This window comes from Manis pentadactyla, chromosome 3 (genome assembly GCF_030020395.1).
Source record: "Manis pentadactyla isolate mManPen7 chromosome 3, mManPen7.hap1, whole genome shotgun sequence".
In the NCBI taxonomy this organism is placed as follows: domain Eukaryota; kingdom Metazoa; phylum Chordata; class Mammalia; order Pholidota; family Manidae; genus Manis; species Manis pentadactyla.
In genome coordinates this window covers 48,457,523-48,478,429 of record NC_080021.1, presented here as the reverse complement: position 1 = coordinate 48,478,429, position 20,907 = coordinate 48,457,523, and the positions used below count along the sequence as shown (strand labels likewise).

Here is a 20,907-nt window from a genome sequence, read left to right as displayed (position 1 = left end):
TCCTTGTTTTGTCTCTAATTGTTAACCTAGCCAAGTACCTCAGGTTTATGTTGCCTTCCTTATCTGGTGTTCATACAAACTGCTCTTTCATTGAAAAAGCTGCTCATAAGAGCCTTAAGTCGCTGATCAGGAAATGCAGCACAGGATTGAATCTTTCATTTCCGTTCTATGGGTCTTACTGTTAGTATTTTCTCCAAATTCCAAATTCTTTCTCTTTCATGGAATTATTGGAATATACTTAGTCCTTATTCCTTGGAATGAGAACTTTTAAGTGCTTCTATCTTTAGCAGTTGTGGGCTCAGAGTAAGTTTTGAAATGCATACAAAAATACCTCTGATGCTCTATATTTCAAGATATCACTATGTCACCTCCACCCCCAGCCCCCAGGCACTTAAAGGAAAGAATTAAGTTTTTGTCATTGGCTGACTTTTACTCATAGGAAGTATCTTTATTGAGGAGTTGTTATTTGGATAATGTTATAATTTATCAAGTGGTATGACTTATTAGGCTAAGAATCTCAGCTTTGGTTTTAAAACAAATATCTCAAATCCTAGAGTTCCTTTTTTACTGCCAAATGCAGTAACTCATCCTGTGAGTCCAACATTTTGCACTGAAAAGTGGTTTGTTTTCTGTTTAGCAGCTTAAAACAAATCGAATACAGAAAAAAACGATTCCTTTTTTGAAATTGACCATACTACACGCTTCCCGTTTTTGCAAAAAAATACAGGAAAGCTATCAGTGCTTAGATTCTGAGTGGCATTTCCTCAGTCACTGATCACAAGTAAAGGGGGTAGATTGTCCAGCAGGGGGTGCCATTTTCTAATGTGCCCCAGGTGCTGAATGCTCTAGCAGCAGCTCAGGTTAGATGCAGGCTGGGAACGGAGGCCAGAAACCTTTAAGGGCTTTGCAGAGGCAGGCCAGCCTGGGTTCAGCTTTCTTGACTCTTTTGCAAATATTTTCTTTCTTGTTTACTAGAAATTAGAGATATTAATGCGACAATTGAATCTACTACTTCTTATAGGAACTCAGTTCTACAGAGCTTTGAAAACCTGACCACAGTTCCACAGATGGTTGGCCCATCTTTATTCACATTGGCTTTTAGACGTTCAACAGGCTCTATTTCCTTAAAGTTATAGATGCTGAGTCCCAACAATACTTTCAGTCAAACACAATATCTAGTTGGATGGGGCTTTAATTTTTAAATTTGAGTTTTGAGTAAGCATTCTTCAAAAGACAGTCTTTCACATTCAGTAACATAATCTCTAGACACTTACTATTTCTGAACTAATTGCTTAGATGCTGTTTTTTGGTATAAAATTTTAACAGTATTATATAGATTTAGGAATTATGAATTAGGAGTTACAGGGTTGTAACATTATTTAATATTCACTAAGGACAAGTGTTTTGAGCCTTTTCAGAAGGTGAGCATCCATGACCTCTTACTTTCAGTTCCTCCAGAAACTAACACCTGTGTGTTTTCTAGGGTTACCATAATAAAGTATCATAACTGGAAGGCTTAAACAGCAGAAATTTATTGTTTTATAGTTCTGGAGGCTGGAAGTCCAAAACCAGGCTGTCAGCAGGACTGGTTCCTTCAGAGAGCTCTGAGGGAGAATCTGTTCATGCCGCTTGCCCGGCTTCTGGTGGTTTGCTGGTGATCTTCGGTGTTCCTTGGCATGTAGCTCCTGATCTCTGCCTTTCTCATCACATGTCATTCCTTGGTGTGCTTGTCTGTCTCTTCACATGGCTTTTTTTTTATAAATGCACCAGTTATATTGGATTAGGGACCCACCCTATTCCCAGATGACCATATCTAAACTAAGTTTATCAACAACAACTCTATTTCCATGTAAGGACATATTCTGAGGTACTGGAGATTTGAACTTAAACATAAATTTCAGGGGGACACAGTTGAACCCATAACATACCCAAAGGTGTTCAGCCTGCCAGTAATCTGCCCAGAAACATTCCATGCCATGTATGAGCCCTGACCTTGCAATTGTGTGTGTGTGTGTCCACATATCTAAAATTAATTTTCATTATTAGATTTATAAATGGATTTAGTGGTTCCATAATTATATTATTATTCATATTATTATTCATATTATAAATGAATAGTGGGTCCATTGAATTGTATCAGCTGTAGTTTTCTGGGTAGCATTTGAAGCTCCCCAATGAAAGACTCAGTCTATAAAATATTGTTGTGCTTATATTCAAGCCTGAGGGGAGTAAAACCAGTGCCTCTGAGTCTTAGCAGCCTGACCTTACAATAAAGAGGTGAGGTCCCTATGCCAACAAAATATAAAATCTCCAATAGTGTGGCTCTCTGTAATTCCACACCAATTCCCAACTCCTGATACATTACTCAATTTCTAGCCATGATGTTTTATAGTTATAAAACATCATCTTCTCTCTGAAAAACTGCTCTTTCTCTCACCAGTGGTGATTCACTATCTAGAGATCTCAGCCATGAGATTATAGTAGGAGCAGTCCTACAAGTAGGAGCACCTATTAGGTCGCAGAGATTGAGCTTCTTACTGGCTTTCATGGTCCTTCTAGGTCAGACACCAGGCGCTGTGCCTTGGGAAGCCATCCTCCCTGCAGCCCAGGTTAGAGGGGCAAAGGGTGCTCATGGCATACGTTCAGCTTCACACTCAGGGGCCCTTGGAAATTTAGTAGTGCTCACAAGCCCTGGAACTCCTGATACTATTAATGTGGGAATATGGAGTCTTTTTTACTCTGCATTTAATAACCGTTACTACACCTACAGACCATGTTGTCTCAAAGATTGTGTCTTTCAAAGTCTTTTAGTGACCATTCTTTTGTGATTAAACCAGACTTGGCATTCTGATAGGTAATTTTTATCAGGTGACTCATTTGGAAAATGGATGAAAAAAATTATGTTCTAGCTTTCTATGTGACTGATGTCATGTACACTATACTTTTTACAAAGTTGCTTAGACTATAAATGCGAGGAGGTACTTGTTTGTTGGGGGTGGGGATATTTACCTTAACACCATCCTTTCCAACAACCAGATCACTGTGTCTCATCCTGCCTGGGTGAAGTTCTAGAGCAGCCCCAGCCACTGACTCTTCTATAATCACTTTTAATTTATTTTTACCAGACTCTTGGAAACACATTGGTGGTAGAGAGTAACCCAGATGGATTTTTTTTAAATAAAGAAGGTCATTCGGAGATTTTTCATATATGTTAATAATATCTAAAATGTCTTGTACTAACTGAAAAAATAGTTGATGTGTAACTAGTTTATATATTTAAAAAGAAATTAAACTTAATTTTAAAACAGTATAAGTTAAACAGTAGAAATTTTTGATATTGAAACCAGATTGCCAGGCTCCCTAATGTGAATAATGAACTGGCCTCATATTCAGGTAATCTAGATTCTAATGCCTCTTCCTTCCTCAAGTCTTTTTAAACCTTGTAAAGTGCATTATGCCTGATCAGATGCCTATCATTAAACTGCACAGACTTGAATGGACTAATCAGAACCAGCAAGAACCAGCCACAAACAAGATCACTTTAATGAGCTCACACTCATATATTTTGGTCACACTGAAACCACTAATGATCATTTACATGTCTAGGAAAATTTTCTATGTGCATGTCACATACAAATTATGTGGGCAGTAGTGTCTGTGAGAATACAAATGAGCAGTTATGAGTTACTCCTTACCTACTCTTTGAATAAACAGAGTTGGTTTTTTTCCATTCCAAGAAACTTGTCCCTGAAGTCGGCTGGGGCCCTGTGTTGGGAAGTGCATAGGTTCTTGTATTAGCCCAGCCACTATGGTCCAGTCAGCCCGCCAACCATGCACCTTGCAATGTGTATCCCTTGGGCTCAGACTTAGTCATCTTTCATATCAGGCTTCTCATCTACTAGTGCTAATGCTGCTAGTCCTGCCTATCACACAGATGCTATTATGCAAATAAAATGATACATGTGAAAATGCTTCTCTAAGTGTGTGCAGAGATATTTTGCTATGATGCTATCACTTTTACCAGGATGGCACTCTGAGCTGGTGTTTTCTTGTAGACATCTCTGAAATCAAGGGGAAAAAGTAGTGATCCAAAAATAATGTTTTTTAACTGTGAAATATAAATAGGAACTAATGAGTGACTTTTCTGTTATTTAGGACAATCATGCTCCTATCTCATTGAACAAGTAGAATAATTAAGTTATGGTTCCTTTTGATGTTATGTAAACCAATATCCATTCTACTTTGTAATGGGCTGTGTCTTGCAAGTATAAGATGGTCCTAATTACCCAGGTCTTCTTCACAGGGCTGGCCTTCGCTATTCTTTCATCTGTGCACCCAGTGTTCGGTTTATATGGGTCTCTGTTTCCTGCCATCATTTACGCCATATTTGGAATGGGTCGTCATGTTGCCACAGGTAATAATTTCATCTGTGTTTCTCATGTTACTGATGAAAGGGAGTCTGAAGTGATCATTAGTTACTGATTTCATTTCCAAAGCAATGCTAACTTTACCACTGAAAACCTCAGCAAATATTAGGGCAGGACATTTAACTTTCTGTGCCTTAGACCCTCAATACATACTATGATTTATTGTGAAATTATTATGTAACCAAGGTTATTGTTAAAGATTCTTTGTATCTTTATGTTCTAAAAAGATCATAAGAGAAGGACAAATGTTCTGAATTTACAGTGAAATGAGAGAAAGCAAGCATTTTGAAGGAAAGAAAAGACTGTAAAATTTACTCAAATATTGAAAAACGTTTTCCGTATAATTGATTTTTGAACTAAATGTTCTTTCAGGCTTCTTCCAAGCTAGATTCTGTAAAGCCCTTTAATTAGTATATGTCTTACTTGTCTAGCTTTGCATTACCAAATAAAATTTGAATTATCACAAGTAGTGTGAATAAAGCAGGCTGGTTGGTAACACGGTTTTGGAGTTGGAGGGTCCTGGGTATGTGTCCCATTTGTTGTTATCTGCATGTTCTTGGGATGTGACTAACATGAAGGTGAGGCCCACTTTTCTTCCCTCAACAAAACCTTTTAGACGGCCTTTTCTCTCTTACTGTTCAGTTCTCTCCTAGCTTCCTCTATGTCTCAGAAAAGATCAACCTAAACTCAAAAATTAACTCCAGAATATTTTCACTTTTCAATTCTGTAGTTGTCTGTTCAGTGGCTTTTGTACACATTATTTTGCTCTATGCCGTAGGAGATTTAAAGACCAAAAGACACACTTCTTTTCTCCCAGAAGCATCAGACTATGAGAAATACTATTGTAACATACTCTGAAAATATGTCTTATCAACAGCAGATTCTATGGTGAATGTTTCTTAGTTGGTGTTGACCATTCTGGATGCCAGAATTGTGTCTCTAATCATTAGATGTATTTGTTCTTGATGTGTTCTTAATTTTGTATTTGTGATGAAGATGGTGGTATTTATTGATGATATATTGAGAATGACTTAGGTCCCTAAGAAAACCATATTCAATTTGCTCTATGTATTTATGTACCTTAAACTCTATGGAACAGAGAAGAACATAGAAAAACAGGCCATACAGCATTTTGATCTTAGTAAGACTATCTTTTTAGGTGATAAGTACATGCCCTATACCATGATGTGTGCTGTATTAAATTATTTCATTTAAGCCTATATCTACTCTATTGGGTGAGCAATGCTCTCTGTCTACAGATAAAGAGATTGAAGTGGCAGTGCTGAGATTTAAGATCAGGTTTATTGGAATCCACGACCACCGTGCTGTTTTGATCCATAGCACACACGGCCTCTCTCACCCAGTGTGCCCCAGGAATGGTCTGTGTTGGGTTTCTGTTTAGAGCTATTTCTCTTTGACTTGCCTCCCTTGCCTTATACCACTGCCTTCTTTGTATTGAAGTGTCTACATCTTGCCACATGCCCTTTTTCACAGTCTTATTTATCACCTGGAACAAAATAAGGTCTTTAAGTAATGAGACAGGGGGAATGTCTGCATGATACTGCAACTTGTGTCTTGAATCCAAGTTTGCTGAGCTCTCCGTGGGAATCGGCCTTTCCCTGCCTGTGTGGCTGCTTTCTCAGACATGCCTGTGCCAGGACTAGAGCTATCAGAACCCTGGGTAGAAAGAGGAAAACACACTGGAAATGGTTCTGCATTTTTTGGGAGGTGAGGATAATCCTTGGGAAATACCTTTGAACCTTATCTAATTGCAACAGATGAAAATGGTATGTTTAATCATTTTCAGTTGTTGTTATGCTATAGTGAAGGTGTACTCTGCCATGAGAGTACAGAGTAGAAAGATTAAACCTGGCCTGGAGGATCAAAGATGAATCCCTGTCAGATAGGGGGTTTGAGTCAGACCTGGAAGGACACGAGTGTTTGCACAAGTAGGTTGGAGGAGCAAGCATTTTTGGCAAAGAGCCTCAGATTCAGCAATGAGCTTGTATTTAGCCACTGTGCCTTTAGAGGTTTTCATATTTATTACCTTTTTATATTCACCCAACACACTGAAGTGTAGGTATTATTACCCCTATTTTATGGATGGGATCATGTAGACTCAGAGTAATGTGCCTTAAGTCACTTTATTAATAAATGGAGAACTTGAATTCAAGTCCAGGCTTTGATCTTAATCCCTGCCCCAAGGATATTCTCTGTCCTGTCTGCAGAGATGTAGGAAAATGAATGGCTATGGAGTAAATAGCAAGTTTTTTGAAAATGTGGCTGTGTTTTGAAAGAATACGTGTATATGTGGGTATGGTTCTGTTTATTCCATGGATTGGAGTGAAGGGAGGAGTGGGCCTGCACAGGAGAGTGTTTCTAACAGATCTGTTTGGTTTTACAACACAGATTCAACCTTAACAGTGGAATCCAAACAATTTTTATTAAGTCTGTTACTAATAGAAGATTCTCCCCATCCACTATCCACTTTTAGGCACCTTTGCCTTGACATCCTTAATATCAGCCAACGCAGTGGAACGGCTTGTCCCGCTAAGCAGCCAGAACCTCACCCCACAGAGTAACACAAGTGTGCTGGGCTTATCTGACTTCGAGATGCAAAGGATTGGCATTGCTGCAGCAGTTTCCTTCCTGGGAGGTGTGATTCAGGTAAGCAGTGCTGAGCCTTGGGAATGAAGAAGGGCAACAGTGACAAAGGAAAGACAGTTGGTGCTTTGCTTCTATTCCTGGCATGGGTTGTCGCTCTAGATGGACAAAGGGAAGATGCATTTTATTGGTATGGAAATATTGTCTACTACAAAGAGTAGTTATTCTATAAGTGGTGGTTGAAGAAATGAATTAGAATCAGCAAATCGAAGTTACGGGGAAGCAGTTTTTTACTTTTCAAGAATGATCTTTCTAAAAAAATGTTTTACGCCCTGGAATGGGCTTCCTTTATAAGGCAGTTCTCGTGTTCATACACTGGCCAGATCATCACTGTAGGGTAATGTACAAGAAACTTCTGCAATGGGAGGGAAATATGACTGAATTTCTAGGGTCCTTCCCAATTTACAGATTTTGTGATTTTACTGCCTATATCATCACAACAGTATTCAGTTGGTGCCCTAGGCTTGTTGGTGTGAGGTCTTCGGAGTCAGATCTGTACCGTCTTTGCATATGTCAACATCAAGCGTGTATGTTGCTCCCAGCTCTGTTCTGTTCTGTTTCTTCAAAATATCACTATGTGATTGTTGCTTCTAATCCGTTGTCAAAATTAGGTAACTCAGAAGTTAATATAAAATAAATGTGGAAAATTACCGACTATTAAATAAGGAATTTGCCTGTTTGATAGCCGTTTTGACTTATTCCTTCATTTTATATGTGGTTATGTATATGTAAATTTCCTGTGTGGCTTTTTTCTAGTTTGGTAGAGGCTCTGTTGTAGAGTGTAGCATCATTTATAAGGTCAAAGATGGAGTTAATGCAAAGAAAGGAGAAAAATAGTTAATGATTGCCTGGAATTGGATGGTAAGAAGAAAAGATGTGACCTAGAGGGAAGGAAACAGTAAAATTCTTAGTGTTACTTTGCCTTCTAGCTCTGTACAGAGGATGAGAGAATTGAGGATGCAAGAGGATTAAGACCTCAGCTCTGTAGTTCTTCAGAAAACAGACTCTCAGATTGGCAGCTTTGCCTAGCAGACTATCAGACTGAAGGCCGATCAGTATTTTCTAGTGGCTAATATCTATCCTTTCATGGAACACAGACCACTTACTTGAATACCCTATAATCGTCACTACATTTTTTCAAACACAGATGATATCAGTGTATTCTGAGATTTGCCCAGGCAGACTTGGTGGCCTTTTCCTCTTCACTTGGCCAGTGCAAGGCCCTCTATGGGGCCTTATCTGCATCCATGTTAGAAATAATCAGCCATGTGAACTGGTGATTTGACATAGATATGTTGTCATGGATTTGGTATAGGTTTTCCTTAATTTCTGTTCATTTAAAATAAAAATCTCTGTAGTAACACAGCAAAGATCATATCACTACTCCTGGTCCAATTATTTTCTGTTCATATTTCTCTTTGGATTTTTGATTTTTACTAGGTTTGGACTTTCTCTTTTTTTATTAAGCTTAGACCAAATAGTTTTAGGTGTATATTAGTATTTCTAAAAACCTAAGAGAATATATAATTAAGTGTAAGACCCAACAAATTTCTGCTTAATCTCATTTAAACCATATTCCTTAAGTTTAAAACAGTCATCAGGTGTCTTGTTATTGTCTAGCATATTTGGAATAAGAATTTAAATGATAAAATATAAAATTAAAAGCGGGGATTCTAACAACATAACAATTAAATGTCTCATTTTCTGGAATGAAACTCCCTAGAATCACAAGAGCAAAACAGGATATTATAAAAGATAGTAAAAATAATTTGGTTTTCATGGCCTTTTATTACATGTAAAATCTGGTGTAGAGAGTTGCATGTTCTATCTTCTAACTTCATCAAACATCTGCTTTCCTTTGTCTCTAGTTCTGATCCTGGATATGTGACCTACATTTCAGCCAGTTTTTAAATAGATGACTGGGCTCTTTTGACCTCCAAGCTCATCTGTCCATCGTCAGTGAGAACCCTGTGGTCTGTTGGATCTCTTGAGACCAGCTCTTTAGTCATTTTTCCTTTTCTCCTTCAAATATGAAATCCTTTGCATATGAGGGCAGTGCCAAGGTTTCCATCTATACTTTTTGTTTATTTCCCTTGTTTTGTTTAGTTTTGTTTTTGCTTGTACCTTATTAATCTTCAGGTTGATTTTTTGTGTGTTTGCCTTCTGAAGATCTGATATAATTATTTAGGTTAATTTGATTATATTGTTTCGGTGTTTGGAGTAATCACATTAGATCTAGTTCACAGATTCTGTATGAATTGGAAATGCTTTCAGCTGCAAGTAACAGAGATCCCTACTACCAGAAGCTTTCACTATAAAGACCTTTACTGCTTCTTGTATTGTAAGAGGGCATAGAAACATGTTCTTAAGGGCCTTCAGTGTCCAGCAGCCCATTCAATTGACTGCTTTTTTTTTATTACATAATAAGGTGTCTGTGACTTAACAGTGTTCTTCCTTCTTGGCCTTCACAAAAAAACATTTTTTCCTGAATTGTTCCTTTCATTGAATTTTTTTTCCCACACAACTCTTTCTCCACTTTTTTACTTGATTTATTATATCCCTTAACATTGTTTTAATGGTTCTAGTATGTCTAGCATTTTAATTTTAACTTGTCTTATGTTATTTTTAGAAGAAAATATGGCATAAAATAATAAGGGAGTTAGAAGTAAATTAAGATGCATACTTATTGCAGACTGACTTTATAACATAAAATTTCTGATTTTATTTGTGAATTGTGGGGTTTCTTTTTTGCTTTTCTTCCAGCTTTCTGTGCGTCCATAATATTTTGGTTTATTTTCTACATAAGACATTATTTAGAACACAGGTTCTTGAGGTTAATTAAAATATTTTAATCAGTTTTAAAGTCTTCATTATGCTGTATGTAGTAGATTTTCAGAGAAGCTGTTGAATTGAAAAATGAACGATTAATTCAGGAATCTGAAAACCAGGAAATGGTAGAGACATCATGCCAGTGATAACTTTGTGATTTTTGAAAATCTGAGGCTGATATTTATTGATTTTAATTACTATTGTAATAAGAGGAAACTTTTTGCAAAAAAAGGCTCACTGTCATTCAGCCCAACCTTCACTCCCATTTCTTTATTCCTCCCACTCTTCTCACCCACTGCTGGAGGTAACCCATCTCATTCATTTCTGGTTTATATTTCCAGTGTTTCTTTTTGCAAAATGAGAAGATACTTGCATATTTTCTTAGTTGTCCCTCTTTTATATACATAAGGTAATCTTTTATATTTTGCTTTCTTCACTTAACAAATATATCATGGGAATCATTTCATGTCAGCTCCTAGAAATGTCCCTCATGCTTTTTTTATTGTTGAATAGTACTCAATTGTATGGATATGCCGTAGTTTATTCAACACATCTATATATGAACATTTAAGTTGATTCCAATAGTTCGCAATTATGAACATGCTGCTATGCATGTGCACATGTATTTTCATATATTGTTAGTGGTGTCTGTTCAAAGTAAATTCCTAGAATGAGATTGTTGGGTAAAAAAGTCAGTGCGTAAGTAGTTTTGTTAGATATTGTTAAATTTCCTTCCAAAGTGGTTGTAGCAGTCTGTATCCCCAAGAAATGTATGACAGCACCCTCAGCCTCATCTGTAGAATGGTTGGTCAGGCCTAAATGTTTGCCAATCAGATAGGTGAGAAATTGTATTCAAGGTAATTTGCATTTCTTAAATTGCGTTTGAAGTTTGACATCTTTTCATATATTTGAAAGCCATTTTGTTTCAAAATGTGAATTGTGAATTGTCTGTTCTATATCTTTCCCATTTTTCTTTCAGAGTTCTGTTCCTTTTTTCCCCTCAAATTTTAAGAGTTCTTTATATATTACGGATATTAGCTCTTTCTGATATATGCTGCAAATGTTTTAGTCTTATTTGGCTGTTCTTTGACTTTATTTAATCATACAATTAAAAAAATTTCTTTTATGTAGTCAGTTATCAATTGCTTCTTTTATTGCCCCTGAATTTTGTCAGAAATAGAAAGCTTTTCCCTTCACTGAGTTCATAGAGGAATTTGCCATATTCTCTATGATTAATTTATTAAATTATGCATATATATATATATATATATTTTTTTTTTAAGTTTTCTAATCAGTGTGGAGTTTATTCTTTTGTATGATGTGAGATAAGCATCTAATTTTCCTTTTTCTGCGTGGCTGCCTAGTTGTGCCAGGGATATTTATTAAAAAGCTCATCTTTGTTTCTGTGATTTATGATGCCATCTTTATAATTTCCTTATTTACTTAGATCTATTCTATTCTATTCTGCTGGTCTGCACATCTATTCTTGTGGCAGCAGCACGTGTTTTAATTATGGAGATGTGCAGTATGGTTTAATCACACTAGTCTACTTTTATAGTTTTGGTTTCTTAGTGGGTTCCTAACTATTCCTGCATGTTTGTTTTTCCTTGGAAATTTTAGCATCAACTGTGGCTAGCTCCGTGAAAAAAGATGTGTTAATATTGTTATTGAGATTGTGCTAAACTGACATCTTTATGATGCTGGATTATTCTATCCATGAACAGGATGCCTTTCCTTTTGTTCAAGTCTAATTTTTTGTCTTTCAAGAGTGTTTCCTCTTACAGGTTTTGCACATTTTTGTCAAGTTTATTCCTAAATATTTAATCTTCTCTGTTTCTATTATAAATGGTGCTTTCTTTGCCATGATGTCCTCTACTGGTTATTGTTTGTGTCTGTGAAAGCTATTGATTTTGTATGTTAATTACATATCCTGATTCCTTGAGTTCTTTTATTATTGAAATTAGTCCTACTGTTCATTGCTTCTCTAGTATTTTCTAGAGATATTTTCACTTCTTTACATATTAACATAATTCATTATTTCTCTTTCCAGTTCATTAGATGATACCTCTGTTATAATGTTAAATAGTAGTGGAAACAGTGGGCATTTTTGCCTTTTCTTGTGTTTACTCAAAAGGCCATTAGCATCTCCATTAAGATGGTAGCCTTCAAAACAAAGTGTATATATTTCATCATGTTAAGAAATTATTTGTTTTGTATTTTGGTGTCTCTAATAGAAATTAGAAAGAATGTTGACTATTACTTCAGGGTGTTTCACCATCTATAGAGATAATCATATTTTTTTCCCATGAAGTCTATTACATGGTATTTAATATTAATAGATTTTTGTAATATTGAACAAACCTTACATTGCTCAAATAAATCCCACTGGTCATGGTGTATTTTATTCTTATAGTGGTTTTACAATCTGTTTATTAATTTTTTATTTAGTTCTATTGCATTATTTTTCTTCAGTAGTATTGGACTGTAGTTTTCTTTTTTATGCTGCATTTATCAGATCTAGTTATCAGTGTTTCACTATACATTTTCTAATTTATTAACGTCTTCCTTATAACCCAATATGTGCTCAATTTCATGAGTGTTTCATGAGCCCTTGGGGAAAAAAGATTTAGTCTCTTAATGTATACCTCTAAGTTCTCCCTTAAGGATTATGTTGTTAGTCTTCAATAGTTTATTCATTTTTGGTCTGTTTGATCTTTCTTGTGCTGAGAATTATGCATTCATTACCGTAGGCTGCTTTCACCAGAAAAAAGACTGCCTTGTAGTGGTTTGATTGCCTTTTAGGTAAACTGTATATTTGTGTGTCATAAACATAAATGAATTAAAATATCTCTCATTCATTGTCATTCAGGCAAAAGAAATTATTTCTCTCTTCTCCCTTACCTTCTTTTATATTGCTTTTATATATAAGTATGAAGTGCACTTATACAACAGTATAATGTAGTATGATAGGTTTCTATGTAGTAGATTAGATTATGGGCCCTTTAAAAACAGCTTTATTGAGGTATAATTGCCACACATAAATTCCACATAATTAGAATGCACAATTTGGTAAGTTTTAACGTACGCATATACCCATGAAATCACCACAGTCAAGATAGTGAAAATATCTGTCACTCCCCTAAAGTTATCCTTGCCACTTGGCCTTCTCACTCTGTTAGGACCTCCACCTCCCATCAGCCATTAACTACCATAGATTAGTTTGCATTTTGTAGAGTTTTATAAAAATGTCTTCACTGTACTATTTTTCATCTGGTATATTTCCCTTTGCACAACTTTGTTGTTATTGGGGCTTTCTAGTTTTGTTGTTATGGTTTTGTAACACAGTAGGCACCCCTGTCATTAGAATTCATGCAGTATCTGACTGTGACTGAACTGTCTGGTCAGGGAATCTTTTTGTTTCCATTTCTACCATCTATTACTAAGATATATTAAGTGTCTTGTTTTGTAAAGAAAATCTTTCTGGCATAACTGACATAATCTTGTGCTATTAGTGTTACTTTTTGAAAAAATTAAAAAGGAAAAGTTTTCTGGCCCAAGAACAGTAGCAGCCAAGAGATGAATTGCTTGCTCACTCACAGCAATGAGGTGTGAATTTCAAAGTAAGGTGGAAGCCAGTATCAGTAAGCATTTCTGCTGGGGAAACAACACTCAATAAAAGTTAAGGCACTTTTAAAGCCATTGTTCTATTCTCCTTGTAGTTTTTATTATTCTCCAAATTGGGCATTTTGCCCAGTCCTTTTTTCCAAGAACTGAGAGGGGTCTGGGACTGTCCCCTGCCCATTTACCACTGGAAGCTTTCCCAAGCTCTACTTTTCTGAAGCAACCACAGAACAAGATTTCTGCCCTGCAGGCCATGGAGATATAGAGCTCCTTTGTTTGAGAGTTGCACAAGCATTGGGTGACACAGGTTGGGTTGTTTCGTGACAGAGCTTTGTTTTATTATACTGGTGCATTCTGGAAACAAATAGTCTTATGTCTTCAAGCATGATAAAAACCAACCACAGACCCACATAGGACATGCTCCATTTACTTTTGGTTTTGTTCTAAACTTTTTTTGGGGTGTGTTAAATAATGGGATCATGAATATAGAAAAGATTTAAGATGTAAACCAGTTTAACCTGACTATCAACACATCATACTTACTCTTTCCAGAAAAATCATTGACTTCATTTTTTGTAATCCATGGGGAGGAAAATCTAAAATCTCTTTTGATGATGTTTCACTATTTCACAACCATTAGTCAGGGAGTCATTATTCTGTTTAATCTAAATCATTCCAGCTGTGTTTGTACCTGGCAAAGCAAAGAAGCAATATACTTAATAAGATTAGAATTATTCACATCTTTAAAATTATAAAAATGAAAATGCCTCACATTAAAAACAATAATATTTATTATTCTACTATATGCCAAGCTCTAAGCTTACTATATGTATTCATACATTCAATCCTCATCAACATTTGATGAAATAAGTAATATTATTTTTCTGGTTAGACAGATGAAGACACTGAAAGGTAAAGTGACTTATTTAGTATTAACAATTAGGAATTGGCAGAGTAGGGATTGAACTCCAATATACAGTCTCTTACTTGCTATGCTATATGGCTGTCTAAACTAATACTGAAAAAGGAAGCAAGGAGATTCGATCTAACTGCTTCTAGGGCCAGGCATTGTGCTAGTTCTTTCGCACATTTTACCTTATTAGGACCAATAGCCTATGCGATAGGCATGACTTGAATGGTGGGCAATGGCGTTTGCTATACAACGGTGTGCCTGCCATTCTTGAGGCCTTCAAGGTCCTTTCCCACACCTCTCATAGGTTGTCACTTGTATATCCTTCAAGGCTCAGCTTAAATATAATAATCTCAGAGAAACCTTCTCTGATAGCTTTGAACAAGGTTATAAGTGACTCTCCCTACTTCCTCCCATAATACATTGTACATGACTTAAATTAACTTCTTAATCTACCAGGAAATATTTTCCAACATATTTGTCTCCCTTTCTGGATGGTGTGTCTTGATAGAACAGAGACTGTTTACCTCTATAATTCCAGCAACTGGTACTTAAATGTGCGTTGAATAACTTGAATAGGAAAAAGGTCAATTAAATGTTAGTAGTATCACTATGTTAAATAACCAAAATTAAATTGAGGTTTTTTTTTTAACCTTCTCTAATTTATTGTTTTCTCCTTCCATCCCCCACCAGAAGACAGATAATGTGTCTATGTCTGTTTAAATTATTACACAGATCTTAATGAAACAGGAGGAAGAAGATGTATTATAATTTCCTAATTTGGTCATGGATTGTGTCAGATCAATCCAGCTCAAATCTCAAGAGCTAGTTGGTGAAGTCTCCTATGTCTTCCCACAACTATCTCCTGCCCACCGTTTGATGAAAAATAAAAATATAACCACTCCTACAACTTCCCACTCCCTTATGTCCTTTAATAATACTGTGCTCCAGTCATCCCAGTTTATAATTTTGCTGTTTTCTTTAGCTGGGCAGAAAGGAAGGCAGAAGAGTCAAATTGTTGTCCATCCCTAGTAGTTCTGATTCTTACCACATCTTGCATTAGAGGCTATTTTTTTCTAGAAAATTCTGAGAACTGAAAAGATTATGATGCCCTTTCAACCATGAAATTTCAAATTAAAGTAGTTTTTAAGCCCAGGGAATTTATGATACATCCCACAATAAAAAAATCAAATAAAAAATAAATTGTGTTTGCTCCCTAAGCACATGATCAGTGTACCCCCTGGATAATCCAATGCTTGGCTCATCTCTGTTCTCCATCCCTGTGGAGTCCAGTTTAGGTGCTTTTGTTCTTTTTCCTTTAGCTACTCCTCTTATACTGACCCTTCAAATGGCCACTTGGTCCACATTCTATCATCAGATTAAGCCTACCAAAGCACAGCTCTGAGTTTTGAGCCAGTGTGCATCATACTTCCTGGCAGAATTAGGTGTTTAGTAAATGTATGGAAGAGTGACGTCATGCAACTCCCTTTCACAACTTTTAAGGTGCTTCATGTTCTGACTTCAAATGTCTTGCTTTATTTTCTATTACTCCCTTTTGGCTAGTTTTGCTCCTTCTAAACTAGCAACTCCATGTCCTCTGAACATGTCCCATATGGTCTTGCTTTATACTCATATTCTTCCCTCTTTTTAGAATGCTTTCTAATAACCTCTCTCTCTTGGATTCGTCAAATGTTAAGGCACAGTTTTACCCCTAGCCAGCAGTATTCCCTTCTCTCTCTAAAGTCTAGTGCCATGTTTTCTATTTATCTCTTTTTTATGTGTGCACACTTGTCTTGGTGTGGATGCTCTGAAACCCTGCTGTCCGGAGTTCCTCCTAGAGTCTCTCTTTACCTCTGTGCCCACGTGTGCAGAATTCAGGACCTTGTCATGCACAGCACACACACTGGGGTGAGATGTAGATTTACCTGAAGATTCTGTGGGAGAGGTGGAGAAGGTTTTCTTTTCTTTTCTTAAAACAAACTTTCTGTTTTGGAATAATTTCACATTTGTGGTAAAGTTGCAAAGACAATACACAGAGTTGCCATGTACTTGGCCTTCCCATAGTTCACCATATTATTGACAACTTCCTCTAGTACAGTACATTAGTCACAATTAATGAACCAGATTGATACATTGCTATTAACCAAAGTCCATGTGTTGTATTCAGATTCCCTTAATGTTTTTTCTAATGTTCTTCTGTTCCAGGATCTCATCTAATACACACATTATATTTAGTTGTCCTGTCTCCCCTTAGGCTCCTCTTAACTGTGAAAATGTCTAAGACTTTTCTTGTTTTTCATGATCTTGACAGTTTTGAGGACTACTGGTCAGTATTCTGTAGAATGTCCCTTACTTGGAATTGTCTGATGTTTTTCTCATGACTATACTGGTGTTACGGGTTTTTAGGAGGAAGACCAGAGAGAGAGATGCTCTCATCACATCATATCAGAGTACAGACTGCAACATAACTCATCACTCTTGATGTGAACCTTCATCGCGAGGCTGAACTAGTGTTGGTCAGATCTTTTCAATGTAAAGTTACTCTATTTTCCCCTTTTCCATTGTAAATTTTTTAGAAAGGAGTATTCTTTGGAAGTAAGTCAATAAACACAGCCTACTCTTAGGAAGTGGTTGCTATCTTAAGATAAGGAGTTGGGAGTATATACCTAAATTATTTAAATTATTCTGCACAGCAGATTTTCCAGATCTCCCATTTTTAAACTTTCATCAATCATTTATATCAGTTTGGACTCAAGGATATTTATTTTACCCTTTAGGTTATGATCCAATATGACTTTGTTTGTTGTTCCTCAGATTGTTCAGCTCTGGCCATTGGGAGCTCTTTCAGTTGGCTCCTGTGTCTTTCCTTGATATACCCCTATTTATGTATTTATTATTATTATTATTTAGCACTGCCTCACTTTATGACACTAAGAGATGGATCCAGGATCATAGTGTACATTTCTTGCCCCAGTCCTAGAATCAGCCATTTCTCTGAAGAGCCCTGGTATCTTTTATTGGTGAATGGTATTAGAGATCAAGATCTCTAAGACTCCTTCTAGGGCATTTCTCTGACAGTATAAAGAAATATGTATTTAGTAACCCCTGTATGTAAACATATCTATATGTATTTCTGTATGTATCCATCTTTATATATATTAAACTAAACTTGAGTATGTACTGATGTCTCCAAGTCTAACCCCTTGCCACATTGATTGTTCCACCCTTCTCCCCTTGCTTGTCCCTCACTTATTCAATAGTGAGAACCCTGGCTGTCACCATCAACCATGCATTTACTTAATTTTTCATTTCCAGTATATATGGATGGAAGTTGCAGAATTGTTAAACCTTGTCCCTGTGGGAAATAACTTTATCAACTAGAGTACAGTGTTTCTTCTTTGCCTTTGGTTTTAGAGACTTTGCTCATTTCCGAAGTTACTCATATGAGCACATTTTTTTTGCTACCACTTTGGTAAAGTTGATGCATACATCTATCCAGTTTGAAAAGTCTATATATTATATATTTAAATGACTCTCTAGAAAAGGCAAAACTTATAGAAATAGTAAGCACAGTAGTGGTTGTCAGTTATATGCTTTGTCATATTCTGCATTCCATTCTGGGTCTCCCAACCTCCAAATGATTTTTTTAAAATGTGCATACAGTAAGGTTCACTCTTATGCTGTAAAGATCTATGGATTTTTGCAAATGCCTAGTATTGTGTATCTAACATTAGAGTATCATACAGAATAGTCTCACCAACCTAAAAAATACCCTGTTTTACCTATTACACACTCTCCAGCTCCCAAGCCCCTGGCAACTACTGATCTGCTTACTGTCTCTGTTAAGTTTGACTTTTTTAGAACATCAGATAAATGGAATCGTGCAGCATGTAGTGTCCTCAGATGTCTTCATTCACTTACAATATTCATTTAAAATCCAGCCATGGATTGATAGTTCATTCCTTTCTATCACTGAATAGTATGGAGGAAGGTTTTATTCTGAATTCCACAACACATAACTTATAGGTATCCACCTGAAATTTTTTTCTCTCAAGTCTACTGGTCACACAGAGGATTTTTCTGCCATATCCATATGCACATTCAGCTGTTCTATTGGCATGAGCAATTTAGCTCTCTCCCCCAAACCTGTATATTGTGATCAGTAAAGAACTCAGGGCTCTTAGCGTTTTATGCCCCACCTAAGCAGCTTCCAGACTTCACCTTCCTAGTAACACCTACACATTACAGTTCTGTGTGCTCCTGGTTAACATTCTCCCTCCAACATTGTCATTTCACCTCTCTTTATACCATCGTCAATTATGTTTAAAAGTCCTTTCAGCATCTTTCTGAGGACTGTGGCCCAAGACCAGCCTGTCAGTGTGTTCTGATAAATTGCTCAAAGCTCTTTTGTTTGGGAACATCTTAAATACTTTTTTTACAGCAGGGGGTGGGTACAGGGTAGAAGTTTTGTCAATACATTAAAGCAGTGTGATAAGTGAATGGACAATGAATATTCTGATGCTATCTGTGTACAAGAGGAAGCAACAATTAGTATTGCTATTTATTTTCCTAAAAGATTCTATTAGGGACCCAAGAACAAGAACAGTTTATCTTCTTTAGAGCATTCCAGGCTGGTTTTCTGTGGTCAGGGATGAGGGGTGAGGAGCTGTGAGTCTTGTGACACAGGCAAGAATGACTGCGGGGCATCTGCACAGCACAGCAGGAGCTGACCTGGCTGGCCTGGGGGCTCTACAGCTTGCATAGCCCTTTGCCTGTGGGACCACTGTGGGGAACCACAACATTTCATTTTATTTCGCACCATCTTTTAAAGTCTTAACTGTGTCTTTATCTCTGTATTCTGTGACAGTGCTGTACCTATCCCCTAGTGAGTACTCAGTAAATTATTTATGGAACAGAAAAATAATGTAAGAGCCAGATTGCAAGCAAATGCATGCTGTATTCCATCCACTGGGGTAGTACAGTTGTTTGCTATGCACTCTTTTTCTTTTTTCATTATTTGAAGGCCACTTGCAAAAAATGACCTGAAATCCGAGATACATTTAATTTATATGGAACACATGGTGTTTATAGAAGCATTACCAAATAGTATCATGCTCATGAACCTTGATGATGTGTGTCAGAGGTTTTCAGCATTAGCCCAGAACATCAGCATTTCTACAAACAGCTGAAAAATATTGTATAAAATTAATTTTCTTATATGCCATTGCATGGCTAAGTTTTGGGAGTTGGCTAGCCAGATTAGAATTATAACATTCATGTTATTAGTAAAGGAGCCGATGTGGCTGTTTATTAAGTCATTCGCTTAAAAAAAAATCCTTAACATTGGTATAAAATTTAAATACTGGACCTCCAAGTGTTGCCGAACCACCACATCCAGATTCCCATGCTCAATTTGTGCAGTAAGCCAATCTCTGAGTTACTGGGTTTGAAGCAGAAAAAGCCTTATTATAAGAAGGGAAGTCCAACAAGAAGGCAGTGTTTTTCCCCCAAAAGGGACCTTGGGATCTCTCCCAAATCTGCCTTACCCAATCAGTCTGCAGAATGGGTTGTATACTATTGGCAAAGGAACATGATGGAGTAGGGCAGAAACTGGAAGGGCCTTAACACAGCTGAATATGATGCACCAATTTCATCTTCCTGGTGCTGCCTGAGGGGTCTGGGAATGGTTCAAGTTGACTCCACATCTGAATCAGCTCTGCAACATAGATGTTATCAACCAACATCTCCCCCTGTCCTGTGACCAGCTTCAGGGAAGAGGACAAACGACAAGACAAGGATCCTTGCAAAGCTGTGCAGTGTGTGAGGTTACTATGGAGCAAGAGCCTAGTGAAGGCATAAGCAAATAAAGAAATATGTGTCCAGGATCATAAGCAAAATATTCTAGAAGGACCTTCATTTCACTTATTTAAGTTCCAAGATAATCTGGAAAACCACAGTCACATCTGTGGGCAACTATGGTACACAGTTACTGCTGCCTTCGAGCTGTGTTCATCAACCTCTATATGCTAGATCCCTAATTTTAGTGTGAATACATAGTTGAAATTTGGATGGTAGAAAAAAGGGAGTTCTTAAATTTCACTTTCTTCTCTTTCTCCTCCTCCTCCTCTCCCTTTCCTTTCTTAAAATACCTGCGATTGTATTGGTTATGAACAGGTTGTCATCGGAAGGGAGTAGTTTCTCTTATGTAAAATCTCACGTTTGCAGTCATCCTTCACACGCCCAATCAGAAATGAGGTCTTAAGGGCTTATTGACCTTTCAGAGTTAAGAGTTCTCCATTTTAGGGATTTGTCCCTTGCTGGGAAGATGTTTTTTAAAGCAAAAATATATATATACAAGTAGAATATTACAAAAATAATTTGAGTGTAGATAGGTTTTAAAGGAGGATACCCCACCTCTTTTGGTTTCTGTTATAAGACCGGTCCCCATATTTTCAG

General features: G+C 36.8%; 1 protein-coding gene across 1 annotated transcript in view; it reads left to right on the top strand.

Annotated features, from left to right (window-relative positions):
• SLC26A7 (solute carrier family 26 member 7) overlaps positions 1-20,907 on the top strand; it is a 113,052-nt gene that overhangs the window by 22,752 nt on the left and 69,393 nt on the right. Inside the window, exons 2-3 of the mRNA XM_057497903.1 lie at positions 4,304-4,414; positions 6,922-7,094. Coding sequence (XP_057353886.1) covers positions 4,304-4,414; positions 6,922-7,094 — 284 coding nt within the window. The remainder of the gene's footprint in view (positions 1-4,303; positions 4,415-6,921; positions 7,095-20,907) is intronic.